Genomic DNA, 26,800 nt, shown 5'->3' with positions numbered 1-26,800 from the left:
GTGGCAGCAGCAGGCCCGGGTGCCTGTTGAGCCCTCTACCTAAGCTGGTTCAGCCCCGCCCACACCCAGCCTCCAGTTCAGTTGCGACCCCACGGACTGCAGCACGCCAGGCCTCCCTGTCCATCACCAACTCCCGGAGTTCACTCAAACTCATGTCCATTGAGTCGGTGATGCCATCCAACCATCTCATCCTCTGTCGTTCCCTTCTCCTCCCACCTTCAATCTTTTCCAGCATCAGGGTCTTTTCAAATGAGCCAGTTCTTTACATCAGGTGGCCAAAGTATTGGAGTCCAGCCTCCAGGCAAACATTAACCCTTCCCATCCAGAGGCACCTCAGTCCTGCACCCTAGGAGCGCTGTGCCTGCCTGCCGCAGCCCCCGAGTGCTGCTGCCAACCTCCCCCTCCTCTGGTCCCAGCTGAGTGGGGAGGGGGGAGGACTGTTGCCCAGAAGGGGTGGAACCAGGGGTGCTGTGCTGAAGACTCCTAGCCTGTCTGGGGACAGAGAAGTGGAGATTCCTGGGGTGGAAATGGGGAGATCCGTGCAGACAAAAATGTGGAGATTCCCGGTGCTTAAAGGTGGTGCCTCTCAGGTTTAGGGTGTAGGATCCAATGTGCTAGAATTGGGGAGACCACAGAAGACTGGCATTTGAGGGGAGCTCTGTGCGGAGGATGGAGACAGCGGCAGGATGGGAACTCTGGGCGACATGGGAAGTTCAACTATGCGGGGGCTGGGGAGGGGGTCCTTAGGCACTGGGGGCTCTGAAGCCAGGGTCTGGTCATTCCAGCCCTCCCAATGCTGAGGACCCTAGAGATGAGACCTTCTGAAGGCTGTAGAGGGCGCCAGTGTGTTAGTCACTCAGTCGTGTCCAGCTCTTTGCAACCCCATGGACTGTAGCCCACCAGGTTCCTCTGTGCAAGGGATTATGGAGGCAAGAATTCTGGAGGGGGTTGCCATTCCCTTCTCCAGGGGATCTTCCCTATCCAGGGATTGAACCTAAGTCTTCTGCATTGCAGGCAGATTCTTTACTGTCTGAGCCACCAGGGAAGCTCAGAGTCAGAGACTAAGATATCTTTGGAATTCATATTTATGCACCTAGTAATCTCGGAGAGGCAGCAGTGAGCAGTGGTGTGAATCGAGATCTTAATTTCCTGCCCAGGAATTGAACCTGGGTAGTCTAGATGAAAACCAGGAATCCTAGCCACCAGCAAGGACTAGAGGTTAAAAGCTATTTTTCCCTGGATCTTGGCCCCCACTGAAAAATGCATTTATCAAGGAGGCAAAAACTGCAAATGCAGATACAAAATTTATTACTAGAGACAAAGCACAATAACAAGTGGGAGAGCACACAGAGAAACTGTTTAGTTAAGACAGAAGCAAGGCAGAAATGCACACCCAGAGAGAAAGGGTGTGGGCGTCCCCCCTGGTGAGGAGGAGCGCAGTAAAGAGATGGCTAGGCCATTTATATAGGTCGGTTCTTCCGGGTCTTTGTTTACCTTTAGCCAATCATCTGGTTTTGTTTTTTTTTCCACACCTGACCTACCCTGGGACCCTCCCCTAGGTGCACACGCACCCCTCAGCCAAGATGGATCATAAAGTGAAGGCTTCTGGGAGGAGCAAATCTCATTATGGCCTGGTGCTATCCCCTGACTTCTGACCCCTAACGAGTCTTTCTGCACGTGTAGAGTCTCCCTTGTCCCAAAAGAGCAGTGGGGGGCAGTGGGTGAAGATTCCTTCATCTCTTACTCAAACATGGTTTTGCCTGTCTTTGTCCTTGTGACTATTACCTTAAGGCGTTTACGAAGCAAAGACTGGCTGTTTATCCTGTTTCTGCTGTCACTTCCATTTCAGAGGGCAAACAGAAGGCTGATTGTAAATGCCTTACCTGGAGCCCAGCTATCTGTTGTCTCAAGAAATGCTAACTTGTAAGTATCCGGCCTGAAGCCCACGTCTTCGTGCCCCATGAAATATAAACAGGAGGCCAGGTATAAATGTCTAACCTGGACCCCGTCTTTTCCCTCCCTCTCTAGGACATCAGGCAGACATGCTCTGACTCTAGGACTCTGGCCCCCCACTGCCCGTCCACCCCCCAGGCACAGGAGCAGAGAAATCAGGCATGCGCCCCATGCTAGAGGGGGACCTGAACTGCACGCAGAAGTGCCTCTCCTATGGGAATGTGCCCACCACCTCAAGTGCAGCCCAGACTGCGTGGTCTGCCAGGTGCCCCGTGGTAACCCTGGGGAAACTGCCTGGGAACAGGTTGGGGCAGGGGCTGGAAAGTGGCTGGAGCTCCTGGTTGAGGAATGGGGGCTCTCCTGACCCAGGAACCCCTGGCCAGGTCAGGTCAGATGGAACCAGATCGGCTCTTCCTCCCGCAGCCCAGGAGACAGAGGCATCTCTGAAGTGCATCAGGAGAGAGAGCTTCAGTGCTCTGGAGCAAGACACACTTCCAGGACACACCCTATGGGACGTCGTTCCCAGAGGTCAGGGGACCTCCCCGGCCAGCAGGAGCCGCGGACAGTCTCAGTGAGAGAGCTGGATCCCCAAGCCTGGGGTGAGCGTCCTTATCAGTGCCTTCCCCTGGGGACTCCCCCAGCCCTGGGGTAACACTTGGGGGCACTTGGCCTGGCAAGATGCCCAGATTCCTCTGTCCAGATGGAAACAGACTTTACAGATTGAAGAGAGTGCCCAGCCCATCTTAAAGATGTGGAGTGAGCATCTGAGAGAGACAGATGTCCAAGGTCACACCGCCATTCCTGGCTGCATAGGAGTCCAAGCAAGGAGGTTCAGCTTTTGTCTGAGTGGTTTGAAGAAATCAAGACCTCTCCCCAAGCACCTCTCCCACTTCTGCCTCTTGAAAACGCTCTCTTCCGCTCTCAGGAGCGAGTGAGAGAAAGTATGTGAAGCTTGGGTGTCATAAAAAGCACCTGCTCCACAGAGAAGCAGACTTAGAAAACAGACATGAACATGGCAGGTGGGGAGGAGAGGAAGGTGTGATGAATTGGGAGTCGCACGGACACATGTACACCTCCATGTCTAAATTCATAGCTAGCGGGAATCTGCTGTCTAGCGCAGATAGCTCAGCTCTGTGCCCTGTGATGACCTAGAGGGGCAGGATCAGGGGTGGGGGTGGGGAGGGGAAACGTTCCAGAGAGGGGGATATACGTATGCATATGGCTGAATCACTTGGCTGTACAGCAGAAACTAACCCAACATTGTAAAGCACTATACTCCAATTTAAAACAAACAAACGAGTACCTGCTCAAGAGCTCAAGACTGTCCAGCAGGTCATGGGGGCTCCCATCAGAGCAGGAGGAGCCTTAAACAGCGTGGAATCCAAGCTCCTCACTATTCAGAAGGAAAAACTGAAGACTAGAAACTGGCATATGACTTGGGGTCCTAAGGTGTTATGATCACTGGTCTTTATCCAAATCCCGCCCCTGTGATTTTCCTTCTTTGTGATTTCTCTGAAAATGCCCACAGGGGCTGTGAAGGTGTGTAATCAGAGACCTCAGTCACTCATGAGCAGGGAGCGGGGAGGTGGAGAAGGACCAGCCCATCAGGGGGCTTCTGGTCAGTGTACCGGGAGAGGAGGGCTCTAACCTGGGCCAGAGTGAGGAGGACCAGGAGAGGAGGACATGGGAGAGAAAGATGGACAGACAAGAGAGGATGGGGAGAAAGGAGGAGTCTCTATTGTTAGGAAGAGGCTCTGCTGCTCCTGGTCTCTGATGGCTAGACTAGGGCAGGAGGAGGGGCAGAGCCAGAGGGCTCCTGAACTGAAATCCTAGTTGTCTGATTTGCTGGTTGTGGGGTTTGAGCAAGTCACTTTACCTCTATGAGCCCGTACTTTCTCCTTAACACAATGGAATGAGAACCCAGATGCTGTAGGACTGACTTGAGGCTAAATGAAATCATGCATGTGGAATGTCTCAGGAGAGAGCAGATCCTTCACTCACAGTGGCTTGTTGGTGAGTTACCTGTTCTCGAAGCCCTTCTGTCCTGGGGCAGCTCGGTATTGAGAGCTCCTGCCCTTCTCCAGGGAAAGGGTGTCTGTGCAGGAAGGCAGCCCCCCACGTCCTCTCAGCTCATCACCCAGCTCTGAGCCTGCTTGATGTTTGGCTGGACTTGCTCCTGGGGCTTCTGGGCACTGAGCCCAGCTCCCTCCTCCTTGAGCCTGAAGTGGAGCACAGGGTATATCTCTGTGTTGTGTGTGCGTGAGTGAGTGGAAAATGCTTGTCTGTGCACAGATGAGTTAGAGGAGGGCTGGTGTTACATGATTGTAACTGGGAGTGAATATGTAGGAGTGACTGAAGGGATTGTGGGTGTGTCACCCCTCACACTTCCCCAATTGTTAACAGCCACCAATGCAGCAGAGTGCATACGCACGGATGCTGAAGCCAGATTCCTGGGTTCAAATCCTATCTCTACCTTGTATGACCTTCAACAAATTACTTACCCTTTTAATTCCTCAGTTTCCTCATCTGTTACGTGAGGAAATAATAACAGCTCCTCACCACCTATTTGGGACTATTGTGAGGATTCGATGAGTTAATACACATCAAGTACGTAAGATAAAGCCTGGTACATAGAAGGAGATAAGTGCTAACTGCTATCATTCTGTCGTTCAGTTCAGTTCGGTTCAGTCGCTCAGTCGTGTCCGACTCTTTGTGACCCCATGGACTGCAGCACGTCAGGCCTCCCTGTCCATCACCAACTCCAGGAGTTTACTCAAACTCATGTCCATTGAGTCAGTGATGCCATCCAAACATCTCATCCTCTGTCATCCCCTTCTTCTCCAGCCTTCAATCTTTCCCAGCATCAGGGTCTTTTCTACTGAGTCAGTTCTTCACATCAGGTGGCTAAAGTACTGGAGTTTCAGCTTCAGCATCAGTTCTTCCAATGAATATTCAGGACTTATTTCCTTTAGGATGGACTGGTTGGATCTCCTTGCAGTCCAAGGGACTCTCAAGAGTCTTCTCCAACACCACAGTTCAAAGCATCAATTCTTCGGCGCTCAGCTTTCTTTATAGTCCAACGCTCACATCCATACATGACCACTGGAAAAACCTAGCTTTGACTAGATGGACCTTTGTTGGCAAAGCAATGTCTCTGCTTTTTAATATGCTGTCTAGGTTGGTCATAACTTTCCTTCCAAGGAGTAAGCATCTTTTAACTTCAAGGCTGCAGTCACCATCTGCAGTGATTTTGGAGCCCCAAAAAATAGCCTGTCACTGTTTCCACTGTTTCCCGATCTACTTGCCATGAAGTGATGGGACTAGATGCCATGATCTTCATGATTCTGTTTTTACTTATTATTATTATTGCAAAGGACTTTGACTTCTCAGGAGAAGGAATGTATGCCTGCTGCCTCCAATGCTTCCACAACAACCCTGATGTGGTCAGCGCTGATCTCATCTGACACCTGAAGATGTGGGGGCCCTGGGAGATTTCTGGCCCCAGGTCACAAAGTTAGGAAAAGTCATAACTGGTACCCAAACTGAGGTCCAATAATCTCAAAGCTGGAGAGACCAGAGGAGAGAAGTTTGCGGGTGATCTTCTTGCTCCCCTGAAATCCACTCAAATAGGCCGTTCTTCTGTTTGTGAATCCAGGTGAGGGGCAGTGGGAGATCATGCTGCGAAGTTCATCTCCCTGCTTCACCTCTGCCTGGATCCCTTACTCTTTTTTTCTGCCCAGAAATGCAAGGTTCTTATTCCAAGTTGGATGTCACCTGCCCCCAGCTCAGCCTCTGCCTGGGTCAGTGCCAGGTAAACAGCGTGGGTCTGGCCAGCTGAGAAGTTGCCACAGTGGTTGCAGGAAGGTGTCCTGTGTCACACCTGTCTTCTGAGGTAGGTGACATTGGGGTAGTGAGGTAGGGGCATTGATGTTCTGCAGACACCTGCAGGAGGCTGAAAAGGAAGACCTGAGCTAACACACTGCTTGCTGATCACCTACCTGTCCATTGATTCCTTTCATCCGCTCAGCAGATATTCACTGAGTGTCTATCACATGCCATGCACTGTCCTGGGTGTTAGGATGCTCTGGGAGCGAGCATTTCAGACAAAAAATTTCTCTCTGTGGGGTTTATATGCTCCTGGACAATAAACAGAGTAAAGCAAGTATATTCTGTAGATGTTAGAGGGAGATCGAGTTCTGAAGAAGAAAACAAAACAGAAAGGGTATAAGGAGTACTGGGGTGGAGACAGGGGCATGGAGCAGTGTTATAATTTCTACCTAGGACCATCAGTGAGAGCAACTCTGGGAAGGCAGCTTATGAACAAAGACTTGTGCAAATTCTGCAGGGAGCCATGAGGCCATCAGGGGAGAGAGTTACAGCCAGGGGAGACAGATGGTACAAAACTGGAGTGTTTCTGATGAGTTTCAGGAAAAACCAGAAGGCTGAATTTCTTCTCTTTTTTAACTTTAAACTTTTTATTTTGTATTGGGTGTAGCCGATTAACAATGTTGTGGTAGTTTCAGGTGAACAGGGAAGGGACTCAGCCATACATTCATGTGTATCCATTCTCCCCCAAAACCGCCCTCCCATCCAGGCTGCCACATAATATTAACCAGTTCCCTGTGAAAAGGCTGAATTTCTTTTCCCAAAACAACTGTGGATATGTCCACTGAATTCTGCCATGGAGTGTTGATGAAGTGGCCTAAATATTTTTCTCCCTTGGAGGTTACTTTTTTGTACTTGAATGACTAAAAACCTTTTTGCTTATCCTTAAGCTTCAGTAACTTAACAAGGCTATTTTGGTATCATTCTGCATCACTTTTTGTACTAGAACATGGAATGATTTTTCAGTCTATAGATTTTCAGGGTGGAGAGGTGGATTTTCTTGTATTACATAGTGAAATAAATTTTTTGTTCCTGGGAATTCCCCGGTGGTCCAGTGGTTAGAACTCTGAGCATTCATTGCCAAGGATGCGGGTTCAATCCTTGGTCAAGGAACGAAGATCCCACAAGCCACATGACATAGCAGAAAAAAAAAAATCTGTTCCTATTGTCTTTTTTTCTATTCGAGACATCACTTATGTTAAATTATCTTCATTTGTGCTCCAGTAGTTGTTAAAAGTATGTCTTATGCCCTCAAGACAACACCTTCCTGTCCTGGGCTCATTTCTATGCCCTGCATTTCACAATCAACGTAATTGCTGGGTCTCGGAGTACTCCCTTCCTCATCATTGAAGATTTCCCATGGTGAGTTTCTCCACTTCAAGGAAAGGACTTTCTTCAACTCTGAGGACACCTTCACCAACAACAATCAATGTGACTCCTCTTCTTGATCTGATGACATCTAACAATCCTAAGATGAACTGAAGTAACTATGGACATAATGTAACTTTTAATTTTGATTATGTTTTAATTTGGTTTAATGACTGTTTTGCCTTACATCTGTAACTGTAAAATGGGGTTTATTTCTGTCTGAAAGCTTTTAAGTTACAAGTGGTTATCCAAGCTCCTAAGAGAGCCACAACTTCCTCCAACTATTACTTGGGGCCCTGGATCAGAGACCCTCAATATGAGGGTTAGGAGAATATGATGCCTCAACAATCTAGGGACCATGCCCCTCAACAGCAGGAAGTAGTTATGGAATGAAAATGATGCCCCTTTCCCTTGGCAACACAATTCTCCTAAAAGAAAAAGGGGGAATGAGAGAGCCAATTCCTAGGCAGGTTGATAAGAAGTCTGGGGTCCCCAAGGAGGAGAAAGGGGTCTGGGGCTCTCAGAGCAGAGATAGGGATATGGAATTCTTGAGGAGGAGGAAAGACAAACATCTTTTTTTTTTCTCTACATTCCTTAGTCTTAGTCACATAAAACATTTTTTCTTTAAGCCTGAAACTGATGATTACACAACAAACAACTCAGTTTAAACTCTGTACTAAGGATTATATAACAACAATGTATCCGGCTTGAGGACAGTTTTCTCCTTCCTGAAAACCTTCTGGCTAATCCTGTTATCTTAAAATGTAAATTGTGGGAGTGGGTCTAGTAAGATCTCTACAACCTTGAGACATTCTTTTGATTTATTGTAATAACCAATTTAAAAAGTATATAACTCCCTTGCTAACACTTGCAAGGGGGGCATTCTCCATCCACCTTCTGATGTCTAGTCAGAAGCTTTCTCTGTCTCTTTTCACTTGAATAAAACTCTGCTATAAAAAAAAAAAAAAAGTATGTCTTATGGAGTCAGAAAAATTTAATTTCCAGCTTTGCTAGTCACTATCTGTGTGAGCTCAGGCAAATTTTTTAACTTCTGTGGATACAGTTTCTCTTTGGGGGTAACAGTGGGAAACTGAAAGTGTTAATCTCTCAGTCGTGTCCTACTCTTTGTGATCCCACGGACTGTAGCCCGCCAGGCTCCTCTGTCCATGGAATTCTCCAGGCAAGAATACTAGAGTGGGTTGCCATTTCCTTCTCCAGGGGGATCTTCCTGACTCAGAGATCGAACCCAGGTCTCCTGCACTGCAGGTAGATTCTTTGCCGTCGGAGCCACCAGGGAAGCCCCAATAATGGTAACTACTTGTGTTTGGAATCCCCAAGACCACTCAGGTTTAGTTCATAAAAGGACTCACAGAACACTAACATGTTGTATTGATACTTAAGTTTCAATAATTGATATTGATCAATTATTGATCAAGTGGACCAAGCGTCCAGTCAACAAAGGGGGAAATGCAGACGGTGAAACTGGAGGAACGCAGCACAAGTTCCCAAATGTCTCCTCCCTGTCCGGATGTCCAAGTAGCTCAAACGGTAAAGAATCTGCATGCAATCCGGGAGACCTGGGTTCGATCCCTGGATTAGGAAGATCCCCCGGAGAAGGGCATGACAACCCACTTTAGTATTCTTGCCTGGAGAATTCCATGGACAGAAGAACCCAGTGGACAACAGTCCATGGACTCGAACAGTCGGACACGACTGAGCAACTTTCACTTTCCTCCTTGTCCAGTCACACAGAATCTGCTTGATTCCCTCAGCCCAACTCATCCAAGCTGTTGCCAACCAGGGAAGCTTACTCCTGTCTGAGAGTCTTGGATTTTTTACTGTGGTCAGTCACATGGGCATATACCACCTACACGGCCGACCTCAGTCAGGGAAGCCCCAGAACCCTAGAGGGAAAGAGGCAATCCCTTGTTTAAAACCGTTAAAGGACTTCCTGGTGGTCCAGTGGTTAAGAATCCATCTGCCAATGCAGGGGACATGGGTTCGATCCCTGCTCTGGGAAGATTCCACTTGCCAATGAGCAACTTAGTCGGTGTACCTCAGCTACTGAGCCTGAGTGCTGCACTCACTGAAGTCCATGCGCCTAGAGCCTGTGCTCCACAACCAGAGAGACCACTGCACTGAGAAGCCCACACACCGCAAGAGCAGAAGGCCTTCATACAGCAACGAAGAACCAGTGCAGCCAAAAATAAATAAATAGAGCAAAATAAAATACCTCATTTTAAAAAATGATTGATGAACATAGAAACTCTATTGAACACTTCATAAAGTGGGTGGTCTCCATCCCCAAGGGTCCAGAGAACCTCAGAGGATTTACAGGACCAGAGTTAAGTTTTGGTTTGCTGACATGGCACCCCAGGCTGGCATGCTCATCTTTTTTTTTTTTTTGTAAGATTTATTTATTTGGCTTCATTGGGTCTTAGTTGCTCCATGGCATGTAGGAGCTTGATGCTTTTGAACTGTGGTGTTGGAGAAGACTCTTGAGAGTCCCTTGGACTGCAAGGAGATCCAACCAGTCCATTCTGAAGGAGATCAGTCCTGGGATTTCTTTGGAAGAAATGATGCTAAAGCTGAAACTCCAGTACTTTGGCCACCTCATGCGAAGAGCTGACTCATTGGAAAAGACCCTGATGCTGGGAGGGACTGGGGGCAGGAGGAGAAGGGGACGACAGAGGATGAGATGGCTGGATGGCATCACTGACTCGACAGACGTGAGTCTGAGTGAACTCCGGGAGTTGGTGATGGACAGGGAGGCCTGGCGTGCTGCCATTCATGGGGTCGCGAAGAGTCGGACATGACTGAGCGACTGAACTGAACTGAGGGGTCAAACTTACATCCCCAGCACTATAAGGTGGATTCTTAACCACTGGACCACCAGGGAAGTCCCTGGAGTGACTCATCTTGAGTCTAGATGTTTATCTCAACACAGGCCTGAGATCAGACCCAGACATTCCTACTGGGAGCTGGGTGTCCCATTGATGATCATAAGAGGAGTCCTGAATCTTTGATCATCTACCTCTTGGAGGCACAGAGCTAAGCATTCTGTGTTCATTTGTCTCAAATGTATTCACAGCATCCCAAAGACACGGGCCAATTTGATAAATAATCGCATTTTACAGATGAAAGCACTGAGGCCCAGGAACAGTGGGTAATTCGCCAAACCTGGGTCCTCCTACTACTGTAGGGGAGGAAACCTTTCCCTGTTTCTCTTCTAGATTCCTTGGCTGGTGTGGTAATTTAATTGTCATAAGACAGATGAACAGGAGAAAAACAAATTTCATATGTACATCATCCCCAAAGACATGGGACCCAGAGATGGTCAGGCAATTGAGGCTTATATGCCACTCAGAATGAAGGAGAAGGGAGTGAGGATTGGGGATCAAAGGGGAAGAAGATAAATTCCAGGAAGATGAGAAAAGCAGATATTTGGTTAACAAATGATTACCATGCCATGCAGATAGATAAATGTTTCTGATACTAAAAGTTATCTTTGGGGTTAGTTCCCTTCCAGATAAAGGCCCTCTAACTAAATCCTTTAGGCAGTTAGGGGAGTAGTAATCAGCTTTTCCTGAGTCTTTTGGGTCTCAAATGTCTTCAGTTCAAAATAACCCACACACCACGTGGCCTGTTTGCAGGGGAGCGCATAACCTGTTTCCTCTTACTGTGAAACATGCAGTTGTGACACCCTGGGATCCAACATCTCAGCTGAGTTTATCTCCAGCATAAAATAAGCACTGAGGTCTAAATGGAATATCGGTGGTGGTGGTTTAGTCTCTAAGTTGTGTCCGACTGTTTTGACCCCATGGACTGTAGCCCGCCAAGCTCCTCTGTCCGGGATTCTCCAGGCAGGAATACTGGAGTGGGTTGCCATTCCTTTTGCCAGGGGATCTTCCCGACCCAGGGATTGAACCCATGTCTCCTGCATTGCAGGCAGATTCTTTACTGAGTAAGCCACCAGGGAAGCACCAATGGAATATTACTCAGCCATTAAAAAAGAATGAAAAAATGCCATTTGCAGCAACATGAATGGGCCTAAAAAGTGTCATAATGAGTAAAGAAAGTCAGAGAAGGAAAAATACTGTATGACATCCCCTATATGTGGACTCTATAATGAAAGGATACAAACGAACTTACTTACAAAACAGAAACAGACGCACAGACTTGGAGCACAAGCTTACGGTTGTATGGGAAGGACGAGGGGCAGGACAGTTAGAGAGTTTGCAAAGGACGTGTACACACCGTTATATTTAAGACGGATAACCAACAAGGACCTACTGTATAGCACGTGGAACTCTGCTCAATATTGTGTAGCAGCCTGGATGGGAGGGGAGTTTGTGGGGAGAATGGATGCATGTGTATATACAGCTGAAACTCTTCACTGTCCACCTGAAACTATCACAACATTGTTTGCTGTACCCCAATCTAAAATAAAAAGTTAAAACAAAAATGAATTGACGTTTTCATCTTCCAAGGGTGTTTGCCACTGCTTTGAGGGTCTTGGCAATTCACTCGAATCTAGACCCAAGGTCTCAATAGTAACTGGGTCGGGGGGACACAGTCTTGTAGAGACTACACACTTGTGCATGAAGCATGGCGTGGTGCCAGCACATGGAAATCTAGTGGATCACTTCATCTTCAAGGAGTGAGGAGGGAGTCGTGTTTATTTTTTGCAACAGAAGACAAATTCTTCCAGTGTGCAGGTTAGGGGGAGAGAATGTGGGCTTTTCTGAGAGTCAACCCTTCCTGATCTTGGCTCCTCTTTCACATTCTCAAGATTCGTGGGGAAGGCAGCTTTCCGCTGCCTGCTACCCTTCCCTGCCAGCCCTGGTAAGGGCTCCTGCAGGCTGGCTTTCAAAGTGCGGTTCTGAGGACCATTTAATAGGAGAGGAAATGGCCTGGGGACAGACCTGTAACAGGGAGCCTGTTAAGAATGCTGCTTCTCAGGCCTCACTGAGACCTGGGGAATCAGAATATGTATTTATTTCCACAAGACCCGCTGGGGGAGCGAAGTCTGAGAAGCGCTGTTACTGGGCATTGGGCCCCAGCAGGCAGATGCAGGAATAAGCCTGGTTAGGTGGGGAGGTCAAGCATGAAGAGGACTGACCCTAGCCCCTCCCCTTTCCCCACTTCCCTCCTCATCGCCTGATCCCACCCCTCAGCAGGGGGGTGAAAAGCCCAGTCCGTCCCCAGCATCCTCAGGAGCCCTGCTGCAAGGCCACGAAGATGAGCCGGCTCTGCCTCTCTGCAGCCCTTCTGGTCCTCCTGGGCACCCTGGTGGCCGGCACCCCAGAGGGTGAGAACAGCAACAAGAATGATGGTAAGTCCCAGCTCCTGTCTCCTCTGCAGACTGGGTGGGAGGGAAAAGGGGAGTCCTTGGAAGGGGCTGCGGAACAGGCGTGGAGTGAGTGTTATCAGCCCTCTCTGGATTTCTCCTGGGAAAATGGGCAGTTTTCACTCCAGGGACATTTCATGACTCTCAAAAAGAAAATCATTATGTTTTCAGCTTAAAAAAATTATCCTGCATAATTCTACCAGATCAGGGACCCCATCTCTGAGACTCTCTATTCCTGATCACTGCCTGGTCCTCAAACCTGACTGTCGCATAACAAAAAGATTGCTATTTGATCCTTGTCTAGGTTTATGGTCCAGGTCTCCTAGAACCCTTGATGTTTGCTGCCTTTTGTATGTTAAGGAAAGTGAAGTTGTTCAGTCATGTCTGAATCTTTGCGACCCCATGGACTGTAGCTTAACAGGCTGCTCCATCTATGGGATTTTCCAGGCAAGAATACTGGAGTGGGTTGCCATTTCCTTCTCCAGGAGATCTTCCCAACCCAAGGATCAAACCCAGGTCTCCCGCACTGTAGACAGATGCTTTACCATCTGAGCCCTCAATAGCTTCTGGGTGGGACTGGTCTCCAGGACATTCCATCAGGTGATCTGAGGATTAGAATTTTCTGCCCCCGGCTCCTCTGTGGGGAGGGGAGGGTACTGGGATAGAAGTCAAGTCACCAACAGCTAATGAGTCAATCAATTTGCCAACCCAGTGAATAAAAACCCCTAAACATTGGGAATTGCAGAGCTTCCTGGGTGAGGAACATTCAGGAGGGCTTTTCTCTAATAGCAGAGCGCAGGCTTCTCACTGCAGTGGTTTCCCTTGCTGCAGAGCACAGGCTCTAGGGCACTCGGGCTTCAGTAGTTAGGGCACTTGGGCTCAGTAGTTAGGGCACTTGGGCTCAGTAGTTGTGGCTCCTGGGCTCTAGAACGCAGGCTCAGTAGCTGTGTCGCACGGGCTTAGCTGCCCCGTGGCACGTGGAATCTTCCCAGGTAAGGGATCAAACCCTTGTCTCCTGCATTGGCAGGAGGGTTCTTTTACCACTCAGGCACCAGGGAAGCCCCTGAGTTTTATCCTTTATTTTATCCTTTATCCAGTAAATAAAAGACTTTCCTGAGTTGTGTGAGTCGTTCTAGTCAATTATTGAAACTTGAGAGTGGAAGCCACACAGCCCCTGCATTTCTGGCCAGTGGCTGAGAGGTCTGTGGGACCCCAGGGACATGTAGCTGGCATCTGAAGTGGGGCCGTCTTGTGGGGTTGAGCCCTCACCCTGTGGAGTCAGGGCTAACTCTGCAGATTTAGAGTCTGAAGTGAGTTGACTTAGTGAGTTGACCGCATTGGTCTGGAGAATCGGTTGGTGTTGGAAGAGATACCCCATGTTTGATGTACAGAAGAAACCCAGACTCGTATATCCCTGGGCTTTGATGGCTGGAAGGAGGCTCAAGTACAGGTGAGTAAAAGTGGAGGGCAGTGTTCCCAGAAACTCTTAGCAGTTACCTAGATTGTAACAATTCCCTGCAGACGGCAGGTGCTTTTACATGGGTGCTTTAACATGGGTTGTAACAGGATTGTACATTGACCTGACCTTACCACTCACCGCTCTGTGACCTGAGGTCAGTGACTTTGCTACAGTTTCCTCACCCATACAAGGGAAGACTACCAAACGAGTTCTTGCAATGAATTATCAATCATGAATATAGAGTTTTTTTTTCACATTTCACACCTGATAATGTCCATTTTCCACCAAGATGTCTTAGTCTGAAGAATTTTTGTCTACTTACCCCCAAGAAAAAAATATTTAGGGGTCAAATAATGATATTATTGGGCTTCCCAGTAGCTCAGCTGTAAATAATCCACCTGGAATGTAGGAGACATGGAGATGTGGGTTCGATCCCTGGGTCAGGAAGATCCCCTAGAGGAGGAAATGGCAACCCACTCCAGTATTCTTGCCCAGAAAATTCCATGAACAGAAGAGCCTGGCAGGCTACAGTCCATGGGATGGCAAAGACTCGGATACGATTGAGTGTTTCAACAACAGTGATATTATTTCTCCATTATTATTGCAAAAATGCAACACTTCCGTGACTTTGCTCATGGGGACAAGGTTATACTTCTCTCAGGCTGTTAGAAATTTGTGATGACTCAAGGCCCTTCCCTTTATTCCCATGTCTATTATTTTATCATCATCTCAGGATATGCAATGTTGGAGTAGATTCATAGTTTTCTAGATGTGCTGCTACCAAAGGTAAGTTCATGTGCCTGACTCACAGTGAGGCTAAGCAAACCGAGAAGTCTGAGTTTGGGGCCGAGAAAGGTTTACTGCAGGGCTATGCAAGGAGACTAGAGCGGCTCAGGCCTTAAAAACCCCTAACTCCCCCAGAGAGAAGCTTTTACATGCAAGATTCGGGGTGAAAGCTATAGATGTGTGATTGTGTGACTTTCTTCTGCATGGTTGGTGTTCCAAGAACTTTGTGCTCAGCCAGAAGTTACCTTCCTCCACCGGGGTGGGGAATTTAGTTGTCGCAAAGGCACTCAAAGATACCGATAAGTATATTCCTTCTAGAGGAGCTGGGACCCGACACTGCCCTGCCCCATTGTGCTCTATTGTTCCTTGACTGCTTCTCCTTTGTTTCTGGTTCCCCTCCCTTCCTTGATTAGCAACTGCTTGAATCTTTGGTATTCCCTTTAGTATTCCGGAAAGTCTAGGAGGCTGAAGCCTTTTTCCTGCCAATAAGAAACAAACTGGGGACATGGAAAGGCTTTTGTGCCCAGAAGCCCAGAACTCCATAAGCTCCTGCCCAGCTTCAGATATTTCACTAACAGGAATTTAATTCTATTCATTCTACTCAATGACTGCAGCCAGCAGGAGCATGAGGTGGGAGATTCATTCACTTGACAAATATTTATCAAGGCCCGGCAAACCATTGTTCTTGGTGTGAGGACACACCTATGAACAAAATGTAGCACAAGAACCAGTGCACTCTAGAAAGGGAGACAGACAACTGAGTAGGTGAAATACTATGGCAGTTCATGCCAAGCGTTTTGATTGTAGAGATTGATGGGGGAAAGGAATCCATGCTCTTTTTGCAGACCGGTTAGCAAAACCCTCAGTGATAAGGAGGTGTTTGAGAGGCAGCCAGGACCAGGGTGGCTGGAGCTGAGTCGGTGGAGCAGAGGGGAGAGGAGGGGGATAAGGCAGAGTGGCCATGGGGGAAGGTCGTGAGGTGCTTCCTAAGGTTTTACAAGAATCAGAATTTGACTCTGAGAGAGCTAGGGAGTCACTGAGATTCGGAGTGGTCACGGGAGCCAAGGGCAGGACTCAAGTTAAGACTGGATCCCTGCGGCTGCAGTGCAGAGAGTGGCCTCTAGGGGGCGAAGGGCAGAGACCAGCCCGGTGAGCAGCTGCTGCAGTGGTCGGCCCAGTGAGCCAGGACGGAGTGTGTAGCCCAGTTATTTCTTGGGTTGACTCCAGTTCCCTTGAATAACGGATGGCTTGCCCGGTTGAGGATAATTCTGTTCCTTAATTAAACAATTAAGCATCTTTGCTGTTTTCTGATACACAAATGCATTAGTATATGTTCCTTATACTAGAAAAACAGTCATTATAATAGTTTTATACATAAAACTTAGAAAATAAAAATATCAAAAGGTAAATCAAGGGACTTCCCTGGTGGTCCAGTGGCTAAGGCTTCAACAGGGGGCATGAGTTCAACCTCTGGTCAAGGAACTAGATCCCATATGCTGCAAGTAGAGAAGATCTCGAGTGCCTCAACAAAGACCTGGCACAGCCAAATAAATACAGTAGCGAGAAAAAGACAAATAAAGAAAAAAAAGAAAAATAAATACAGTAGCGACGACATGGAAGCATCTTAGACGTCCATCAGCAGAGGAATGGATAAGGAAGTTGTGGTACACATACACAATGGAATATTACTCAGCTGTAAAAAGGAACGCGTACGAGTCGGTTTTAATGAAGTAGATCAACCTAGAGCCTATTATACAGAGTGAAGTCAGAAAGAGAAAGACAAATATCATATATTAACACATATATGTGGAATCTAGAAAGACAGTGCTGATGATCCTATTTGTGGGGCAGCAAGGGTGACACAAACATAAAGAACAGACTTTTGGACACAGTGGGAGAAGGAGAGGGTGGGATGATGTGAGAGAAGAGCATTGAAACATACACATTACCGTATATAAGCTAGATAGCCAGCGGGAGTATGACGTAAGATGCAGGGAACCCCAAGCCAGTAACAATCTAGAGGGGTGGGATGGGGAAGGAAGTGGGAAGGGGGTTCAAGAGGGAGGGGATATATGTATACCTATGGCCAAGTCATGTTGATGTATGGCAAAAATCACCACAATAGTGTTAAGTAATTATCCTCTACTTAAAAAAAAAATGTTAAGGGTAAATCAAGGTTTCAAATCTCGAAACCCAAAGATTAGGGATAAATCCTTCTACTTTAAGGTCTTAATGTACATGAACTCACAACCTTGTTCATCCAGAGATGAGGCGGGAACAATGCAGCCTCAGGCAGAGCTTGGGGCTTGTCCAGTAGCTCAGTGGTAAAGAATCCACCTGCCAATGCAGGAGATGTAAGAGACTCGGATTCAATCCCTGGGTTGGGAAGATCCCCTGGAGAAGGAAATGGCTACCCACTCCAGTACTCTTGCCTGGAGAATCCCATGGACAGAGAGGAGACTGGCAGGCTATAGTCCATAGGATCGCAAAGAGTCAAACACAACTGAAGCGACTTAGCATCTCGCATCATCTAGGCAGAGCTACCCCGCAGGTAGGGCTGCCCTCCGGAAGCACAGCCTTCTCTTTCCTCAACTCCTCAGCCTCCAGAGAGGACAGGCTCCACCTCCGCCACAGGGCTGCGATCTGGGTGAGGTGAGTGAGGCACTCACTCAGCCCAGGATTGATAGATCATAATTGATTGCAATGTTGCTCTTGAGTTGATCAGTCTTGTCCGACTCTTTGTGACTCCATGGACTGTAGCCCACCAGGTTTCTCTATTCATGGGTTTTTTTCCCAGGCAAGAATACTGGAGTGGGTTGCCATTGCCTTCACCAAGGGATCTTCCCAACCCAGGAATCGAACCCTAGTCTCCTGCATTGCAGGCATATTCTTTACCACTGACCCAATATGAAAGTTTTAAATGAAAAGGAGGTGACCCTTTACTTGCTTGACCTGCCTCTTTTCTTCACCCCAACCCTGGCCCTGCTCAGCTGGGACCAAGAGTTTTACACTGAGACTTGAATACACCTCATTCCCAATTTCAAGTGAAAATGTTATCTTCTACCAGATGTAGCTAGCTATTTCCAAGAGGAAACTCTTCTTTTAAATAGAGAATTGCCACTCTTTAGGCTTTAAGAAAGCAACTTTCTAATTGATACAAAGGTTTTCTCGTAAATGAGAGCTTTCCCTCTTCTCTCTGGGCATTTATGTGATCCGTTTTAGTCTGAGTTTCACAGGCTTTTCTTTTTTGTGTTTATTGGATGGTTTATTTAAGGGATCAAGAAGTCTGTGGATGTATAAACATATTGAATAACTCAGAGACTTTTGAGTTCCCATCTTAAATGTCCATCAAGATAGTTTACATTTTGACAACTTATGTCTAAACTATATATTAATTTTCCTATTTCTGAACCAATACATATTTTAAAACATTGCATAGAATAAGTATGTGTTCTTGATATGCTTGGGTGTTAAAATGAAGGTATTTACTTAATCTGAGGCTCCAGAAAAGAAGCATCATGTTTCCCAGTGTTGGGAAAACTGGCTGTGTTGGTGTCCAGGGTGGTCCCTGGGGACTTCTCTATTGTGAATCGATAGGGGAAGCTTAAAGGGCTTTAATGGGCAATTGTGTCCACGAGTGATTTTTAGGTTGGATGCTGCCCTGGAAAATTAAATTAAATTTAATGAGCACATCTAACAATTACTGTAATAACTAGTGTTTTTTGAGTATTGATTGATTACCAGTTACTTGACAGACATCATCGCTAATTCTCTCAACAAGTCCCTGAGGTTGGGGTTATTATGCTCATTTCGATGATGACGATGCTGTGGCTCAGAGTGGTTACTTGTCTCACCTCAGGTCACACAGCCTTTAAAGAATATAGTCTAGGGGCCTGCACTAGATGTTCCTTGAGACTTGGGTGTACTGGGATAGGAAGGGGTGGGAAAATGACTCTGAGGGGTGGGCAGTGAGAGGGCTGAGGATGGGGCTTTACCCAAAACCCAGATTTCTTCTAAGTTTTCCTTTGAAAGAAGGGATCTGTTGCTAAAAAGGGATTGACACCCAATTCCTCAGGGCAGGATGGAGTGCTTTTACTCCACAATACATACACTTCAACCATTTTCTGATGTCAATTAATATTCTTGTACAGCATTACTTACTTATAAAAATTGTGGTATATTTTATTTTAAATATGTCTTCTTTCATAATTGCAAAAGGAATACATGCTCACAGGAACTCGAGAGGATACAAAGATGTGTAAGGAAAGTTTTTAAGACTCCTCGTCTTGCTGTGTGTTTGTTTTCCCAAGCCATCAACCAATTGTCCAGTTCTCAGGGAACGCTGACTGGCTGTCTTTGCATCATACCAGTTCTGACACTAGCAACGTGGAAATAATGTCAGATTCCACCAGTTAATGACTGTGGCCCACAAGTCTCCTCCCATCTTCAGGCTCCAATTACAGGTCCAGCCTGTCACTCATGCTTCTACCAACAGCCATATATCAGAGTTTCCCACGAACTCCTGGAGTTAAGTGAATTTGCTAGAGCAGCACAGACTTGGGGAAACATTTTACTTACAAGATTTACAGTTTATCAGGGCTTCCCCGGTAGCTCAGTGGTAAAGAATCTGCCTGCAATGCAGAAGCCCCAGGAGAAGCAGGTTCGATCCCTGGATCTGGAAGATCCCCTGGAGGAGGGTTTGGCAACCCACTCCGGTATTCTTGCCTGGAGAACCCCATGGACAAAGGAACTGGGCAGGCTACACTCCATAGGGTCGCAAAGAGTCGGACACAACTGAAGCGATGTAGCACGCAGGCACGCACTGCTGCTGCTGCTGCTGCTAAGTCTCTTCAGTCGTGTCCGACTCTGTGCGACCCCATAGACGGCAGCCCACCATGCCCCGCCATCCCTGGGATTCTCCAGGCATGCACTAGCTTCTCATAAAAGGATATAATTCAGGACAACCATATGGAAAGTTTGCACAAGGCAGGATATGGAGAAAGGGCACAGAGCTTCCATGCTGTCTCATTGCTCATATTCCCTGAACCTGCTCCTGTTTACCAACCTGGATACTCTTCAGATGCAGTCCTTCTGTGTTTTTGCTGGAGGCTTCCTCATGCAGTCATGATGACTGTGTCATGACTCACACAATCTGTGGCTCAGACAGTAAAGCGTGGCTTTACCCTGATGGCTCAGATGGTAAAGTGTCTGCCTACAATGCGGGTAGACCCAGGTTCAATCCCTGGGTCGAGATCCCCTGGAGAAGGAAATGGCAACCCACTCCAGTACTGTTGCTTGGAAAATCCTATGGATGGAGGAGCCTGGCAGGCTACAGTCCAGGGGGTCACAAAGAGTCAGACACGACTGAGTAACTTGACTTACACTTTCCTCAGATAGTCATGATTGATTAAATCATGAACTATTCAGTTCAGTTCAGTTCAGTCACTCAGTCGTGTCCGACTCTTCGAGACCCCATGAATCGCAGCACGCCAGGCCTTCCTGTACATCACCAACTCCCAGAGTTCACTCAGACTCACGTCCATCCAGTCAGTGATGCCATCCAGCCATCTCATCCTCTGTCATCCCCTTCTCCTCCTGCCCCCAATCCCTCCCAGCATCAGAGTCTTTTCCAATGAGTCAACTCTTTGCATGAGGTGGCCAAAATACTGGAGTTTCATCTTCAGCATCATTCCCTCCAAAGAAATCCCAGGGCTGATCTCCTTCAGAATGGACTGGTTGGATCCCCTTGCAGTCCAAGGGACTCTCAAGAGTCTTCTCCAACACCACAGTTCAAAAGCATCAATTCTTCAGCGCTCAGCTTTCTTCACAGTCCAACTCTCACAGCCATACATGACCACAGGAAAAACCACAGCCTTGACTAGATGGACCTTTGCTGGCAAAGTAATGTCTCTGCTTTTGAATATGCTATCTAGGTTGGTCATAACTTTCCTTCCAAGGACTAAGCGTCTTTGAATTTCATGGCTGCAGTCACCATCTGCAGTGATTTTGGAGCCCAGAAAAATAAAGTCTGACACTGTTTCCACTGTTTCCCCATCTATTTCCCATGAAGAGATGGGACCAGATGCCATGATCTTTGTTTTCTGAATGTTGAGCTTTAAGCCAACTTTTTCACTCTCCACTTTCACCTTCATCAGGAGGCTTTTGAGTTCCTCTTCACTTTCTGCCATAAGGGTGGTGTCATCTGCATATCTGAAGTTATTGATATTTCTCCCAGCAATCTTGATTCCAGCCTGTGCTTCTTCCAGCCCAGCGTTTCTCATGATGTACTCTGCATATAAGTTAAATAAGCAGGATGACAGTATACAGCCTTGATGTACTCCTTTTCCTATTTGGAACCAGTCTGTTGTTCCATGTCCAGTTCTAACTGTTGCTTCCTGACCTGCATACAGGTTTCTCAAGAGGCAGGTCAGGTGGTCTGGTATTCCCATCTCTTTCAGAATTTTCCACAGCTTATTGTGATGCACACAGTCAAAGGCTTTGGCATAGTCAATAAAGCAGAAATCGATGTTTTTCTGGAACTCTCTTGCTTTTTCCATGATCCAGTGGATGTTGGCAATTTGATCTCTGGTACCTCTGCCTTTTCTAAAACGAGCTTGAACATCTGGAAGTTCATGGTTCATGTATTGCTGAAGCCTGGCTTGGAGAATTTTGAGCATTACTTTACTAGCGTGTGAGATGAGTGCAATTGTGCGGTAGTTTGAGCATTCTTTGGCATTGCCTTTCTTTGGGATTGGAATGAAAACTGACCTTTTCCAGTTCTGTGACCACTGCTGAGTTTTCCAAATTTGCTGGCATATTGAGTGCAGCACTTTCACAGCATCATCTTTCAGGATTTGAAAGAGCTCAACTGGAATTCCGTCACCTCCACTAGCTTTGTTTGTAGTGATGCTTTCTAAGGCCCACTTGACTTCACATTCCAGAATGTGGGTGTTTGGCTCTAGGTGAGTGATCACACCATCGTGATTATCTGGGTCGTGAAGCTCTTTTTTGTATAGTTCTTCTGTGTATTCCTGCCACCTCTTCTTAATATCTTCTGCTTCTGTTAGGTCCATACCATTTCTGTCCTTTATTGAGCCCATCTTCACATGAAATATTCCCTTGGTATCTCTAATTTTCTTGAAGAGATCTCTAGTCTTTCCCATTCTGTTGTTTTCCTCTATTTCTTTGCATTGATCGCTGAGGAAGGCTTTCTTATCTCTTCTTGCTATTCTTTGGAACTCTGCGTTCAGATGCTTATATCTTTCCTTTTCTCCTTTGCTTTTCGCTTCTGTCACCAGTCACATCCACAATTGGGTATTGTTTTTGCTTTGGCTCCATCTCTTCATTCTTTCTGGAGTTATTTCTCCACTGATCTCCAAAATGGCTGTCTGAGGAGGCCTTACAAATAGCTGTGAAAAGAAGAGAAGCGAAAGACGGTAAGATGGTAGGTGTTGCAAGAGGGCATCAGAGGGCAGACACACTGAAACCATAATCACAGAAAACTAGTCAATCTAATCACACTAGGACCACAGCCTTGTCTAACTCAATGAAACTAAGCCATGAACTATTGGTGACTGATAAACTTCCACCTATTCTCTTCTCCCTGGAGGTGGGGGCTTCAGAGGGTCAAGCTGACAGTTCAACCATCTGATCAGGCACTTGGTTCCCCTGGCAGCCAGCTCCCATCCTTGGGTTACCAGGGAGCTTTCCAAAGTCACCCTCTTCACATTACTGAAGATACCTTTATCGCTCTCCTCATTTAGAAAATTCCCAGGGTTTTAGGAGCTTTATGCTAGGATGGAACTAACACCAAATATATATTTCTAATTATATTATAAATCACAACATCACACCCCCTCAAAATTCTAGTATTCCCATCTCCATGAGATAGTCAAAGTTAATACACTATAGGACTTCCATGGTGGTCCCATGGTTAAGAATCTGCCTGTCCAATGAGGGGACATGGGTTTGATCCCTGGTCCGAGAGGATTTCACATGCTGTGGGGCAACTAGTCCCATGGGCCACAACTCCTGAGTCCACGCAACTAGAGAGTAACCCCCTCTCACCGCAACTAGAGAAAACCCATTGCAGTGAAAAAGACTCATAGCAGCCAATTAACTAATTAAAATAAAAAACATTTTTAAAAATATATCATATGTTTTTCCATTCCTTTCTCCATTACAGCATGATACTTTCCCACTTTTTTTAAATACTGGAAACTTTCAACCTTACTCAAAAGTACAGAAAATAGTATAATTAAACCTTATGTACCCACTGTTCACTTTCAGCAATTATCAACATATGGAGAATATTGTTTATGTTTGACCTTTTTACCCCCAGGATTTTAAAAAGCTAATCTAGGGCATCATGCGAATAAATCTTCATATAAACCTTCATGAATAAACCTTCATGAAGGATATATGGGGATTTTTAAAATACCATCACCATGTCATCTTCACACCTAAAAGAACTAATAATAATGCCTCAGAATGCAGGTCCTCAAGTGGAGGCTTCACAGTTCAGGCTTTCCTCACCACCGCTACCGCCACCCCCCCATTCTCTGTTTCAAGACACGGGGGTCCATTTGCTGACCTTGTAGCCCAGCTGTGATGGCCATCCTCGTAACTGACCCACTGTCCCTCCCAACCCCTCAGGCCTGCGCCCTGCCTTCTGTCTGCAGCCTCCATACACCGGTCCCTGCAGGGCCATGTTCACCAGGTACTTCTACAACGCCGTGTCCGGGCTCTGCCAGACCTTTACTTACGGCGGATGCAGAAGGAAGCCGAACAACTTCCGGAGTGAGAAGGAGTGTATCAGCACCTGTGGTGGCCGCAACAGAGCCCAGGGTAAGGCGGGGGCAGGGCAGGGTGGGAGGGGAAGGGCTGGGGGAGCGGCGGAGCTCAGGAGCCCCACACCATTCACCCCTGCCCGGTGCCTTTCCTCCTCGCGGCTGGCCAGGAGAAGTGGCCGCAGTGTCCTGTGAAACCACACACTGAGTGAGTTCTCCAGGGGCCAGCTTTCCAGAAAGTCACCCCTAGAATCACCTTCCAGGTAATCTAAGCCACTCTCAGGCCCTTCTTTCTCGGATGGGAACGCCGAGTCAGCCACCCTGCCCAGCGGGTCCATCGTGCTCCTGAACAAACAGCTTTTCTCTTCCTGGTCATCCTGGTGTCAGGAGTACCGCGCTCGCTCGTTTCTGGGGTTGTCAAGACTCTGTCAGGTGTACGCTGTCAAGGTCATGGGCTTCAGTGATGACAGTCAACAAGTTCCTTCTTTCTTCTTACAGAGAGTCTGGCAACTGTGCTCCCTGAGATGCTGAAGTCCTAGGAGGCCCCACGGGACTGTGGCTGCTTCTGAGCTATTTGAGCCTCCTTTGCTTCCTTCTCAAGCCTACCCTCCTCAGCAGAACCCTGCCTCTCTCTTCGCGGCAACCTCACCCTCACCCCTCTGAAAGGCTGTTGTTGAATCACGCGAATACACCAGGATTCTTGGCCCCCGGAGAAGAATTCAATCCGGGGCCAGAGACGAGGCTTGATCGCTCAGAGCTTTTGTGTAATAAAGTTTTATTAAAGTATAAAGGAGATAGAGAAAGCTTCTGACATAGGCATCAGAAGGGGGCAGAAAGAGTACCCCCTGCTAGTCTTCAGCTGGATGTTATATAGTCACTAGCAGTCTGTTAATGAAAGAAAGGAATGTCTTAAAATTCAGAATGGCACCAGGCCCCTCACCTGTAAGATGCATTTTGGGATAATCTTGGCACCAAATGGTTTATCCTGGGCCATAAAATGATTAACTTGAATCTTGAAGAAGGGCAGACCACCGTACAAATAGTTTCATTTACATAGATTAGGGGAACAATATCCATACTGGTGTGTCAAGTAGGTTCTGGGCCAAGAGGAGAACCGACTTGGAGACAGAGTCTGGGGTAAAGGCATAGTACATTAGCATAGCTTAACACGAACATTTCCATAAGAAAAAGGCATTGGTTATCTCTAGGCTCAAGAATAGCTAACTTCAGGCGAAACCAGGTGTCATTATGGCAACACAGTATTTTAAGAGAAACCTCCCTTTAAATTTGTATAGAGAAGGAAAAAATATTGCTAGTTTGTTTCCTCCTGCCACTTAAGAGAGATAAAAATGTCTGACACTTGCAGGCTATTTCCTCCATTTGGAGACCCCTGGCCTTCCTGCCTGTTACGCTCTCACCTCTCCCCAATATCACTGTTCTCCTTGGAGGGGCAGTGTGGGAATTTCTGGTCCAGCCCTGAGCATCACTGGTGGTAGAAGTCTTTTCAGTAAAGACTTGCCCCACAGTGATGTTACATATTTGTTTGTGGCTTCAACCTCTGGCCTTATATATAATAAATGCATTTTCTAATTAAACTAACAGGAGTGGATTCTGTTGTCTGCAACCAAGAACAGTAACCCGTTGGGTCCATGAAAACGGTGGTCCTTCTCACTGTTCAGCAGTGTGGAAGGCACCTCTCCTTTTTCTGTCCTCAGACTGGGCCCTACCAGGTTTAGGAAGCATTCCAGCCCCATCTACCTCTTCATGGCCACCCCAAGCAACACAAAAAACTAGGCAACAGAACCATGCCGTGAAAGCATTTGTTCACTTTTTGCACCAGATCAGTCTGGGGACTGGTCATCCTCCTGGACTCGGGAGGAGAAAGGAAGGTGGGTGAGGCTCACTTCTCCACTTGCTCAATGAAACCCCTCCCCTGAGGAACTGTGGCAGGGTGGGGACTTTTATTTCTTCTAAAGAAAAGCATCCACCCACTTAGCAGCTGCCAGGTGCCAGGCTCTGTGCTTAGCATTTTTTTAGCATTATTTCACTTAATTATCTGAGAATCCTTTGAGAATAAAACGGGGGTATGCAGATGTCAGCTGGCTGGTGGGTTTGTTTCCTGGAGTTCCTATAAGAAAGCACTATGAACTGAGTGGTTTATTTATTTATATTTATTTAGCCACGCCATGCAGCTTTCAGGATCTTAATTCCCCGACCAGGGGGTCAAACCTATGTCCCCTGCAGCGGAAGCCTGGTGTGTCCTAACCACTGGACAGCCAAGAAATTACCTGAAAACCAAATATTTATTCTCTCTCACTTCTGGAAGCTAGAAGTCTGAGATCAAGGAGTCAGCAGAGCCATGCTTCCTTGGAAGGCCCTGATCCATTCCAGGTCTCTCTCTCAGCGCCTGGAAGGCCTGGCTTGCTGCAGCATGAGTCCAGTCTTTGCATGGCATTATCCCTATCTGTCACCTAATCTGCCCTTTTTGTCAGGACACCAGTCATACTGGATTTGGGCCCATCCTAATGAACACTTAATCCCCACACTAGAGACCCTATTACCAAACAAGCTCACATTCTGAGTTGCTGGGGGTTAGGACTCCAACATCTCTTTATTGGTGGGGACACAGCAGCAGAACACTAACCATGACAGCCTAACTGACTGTCCCAAATCTTTTGTCCTTTGCAAGGAGACACAGTTAAGAGCTCAACTCCCCAGCCAGTCTGTAAAGATCCAGAGCCTGGGTTTGTTATAATTTGGGGTTCCCAGGAAGCAAAGGGAATATAGTTTATAGGGTATGAGAAAGGGCAGGAAAGGTGGCCAACGAACATGGAGGAGCAAGCCCACTGGCACTGTTAGTGATGCCCTCCATCCCATGGGGGAAGGGCCAGGTGGGGTACAACACCTTCCTTGTAGTTGCCTCCCCCAAGAGGTTAAAGGGCAGTTACCAACTCCCTGTCACTCAGTGACTGGGGACTTCTGACTCCCTCCGTGCACAGGCTTCTTGTGTGGCCCCAAGAAATCCTTCAGGCAAAGAGCTGCAGATACTGGCAGTTGGAAGCCAGCCAGCAACACCTAAGGTGGTAGTAGTCGGTGGGCACACTTCTACCAAACTATGTGGCTTTGAATACTTAATTTATTTAATATCTCTGCACTTGTCTTCTTCCTACCTGGGGTTGTTGTGAGGAAAGTGAATTAGGACGTGCTGAG

The 26,800-nt window shown here is 47.1% G+C and overlaps 1 protein-coding gene across 1 annotated transcript; it reads left to right on the top strand.

Annotated features, from left to right (window-relative positions):
- Nucleotides 1-12,313: 12,313 nt before the first annotated feature.
- LOC102267117 (serum basic protease inhibitor) lies at nt 12,314-25,058 on the top strand. The gene is made up of 3 exons (XM_070382064.1): nt 12,314-12,541; nt 23,457-23,648; nt 24,089-25,058. Exons 1-3 carry the CDS (start codon nt 12,448-12,450, stop codon nt 24,127-24,129), a joined length of 327 nt encoding a protein of 108 aa, XP_070238165.1. The 5' UTR covers nt 12,314-12,447; the 3' UTR covers nt 24,130-25,058.
- Nucleotides 25,059-26,800: the final 1,742 nt, after the last annotated feature.

The sequence above is a fragment of the Bos mutus genome, chromosome 13 (assembly GCF_027580195.1).
Source record: "Bos mutus isolate GX-2022 chromosome 13, NWIPB_WYAK_1.1, whole genome shotgun sequence".
NCBI classification, from domain to species: Eukaryota; Metazoa; Chordata; class Mammalia; order Artiodactyla; family Bovidae; genus Bos; species Bos mutus.
The sequence above is the reverse complement of the archived record's forward strand: the minus strand, read 5'-3'. Positions and strand labels throughout refer to the sequence as shown.

What these genes read in the sequence shown, in the direction of transcription:
- LOC102267117 (XM_070382064.1), top strand. Translation starts at nt 12,448, where the DNA reads ATGAGCCGGCTCTGCCTCTCTGCAGCCCTTCTGGTCCTCCTGGGCACC. An exon ending in GAACAGCAACAAGAATGATG is followed by an intron (nt 12,542 to 23,456) that starts GTAAGTCCCAGC and finishes CCAACCCCTCAG; the next exon opens with GCCTGCGCCCTGCCTTCTGT. An exon ending in TGGCCGCAACAGAGCCCAGG is followed by an intron (nt 23,649 to 24,088) that starts GTAAGGCGGGGG and finishes TTCTTCTTACAG; the next exon opens with AGAGTCTGGCAACTGTGCTC.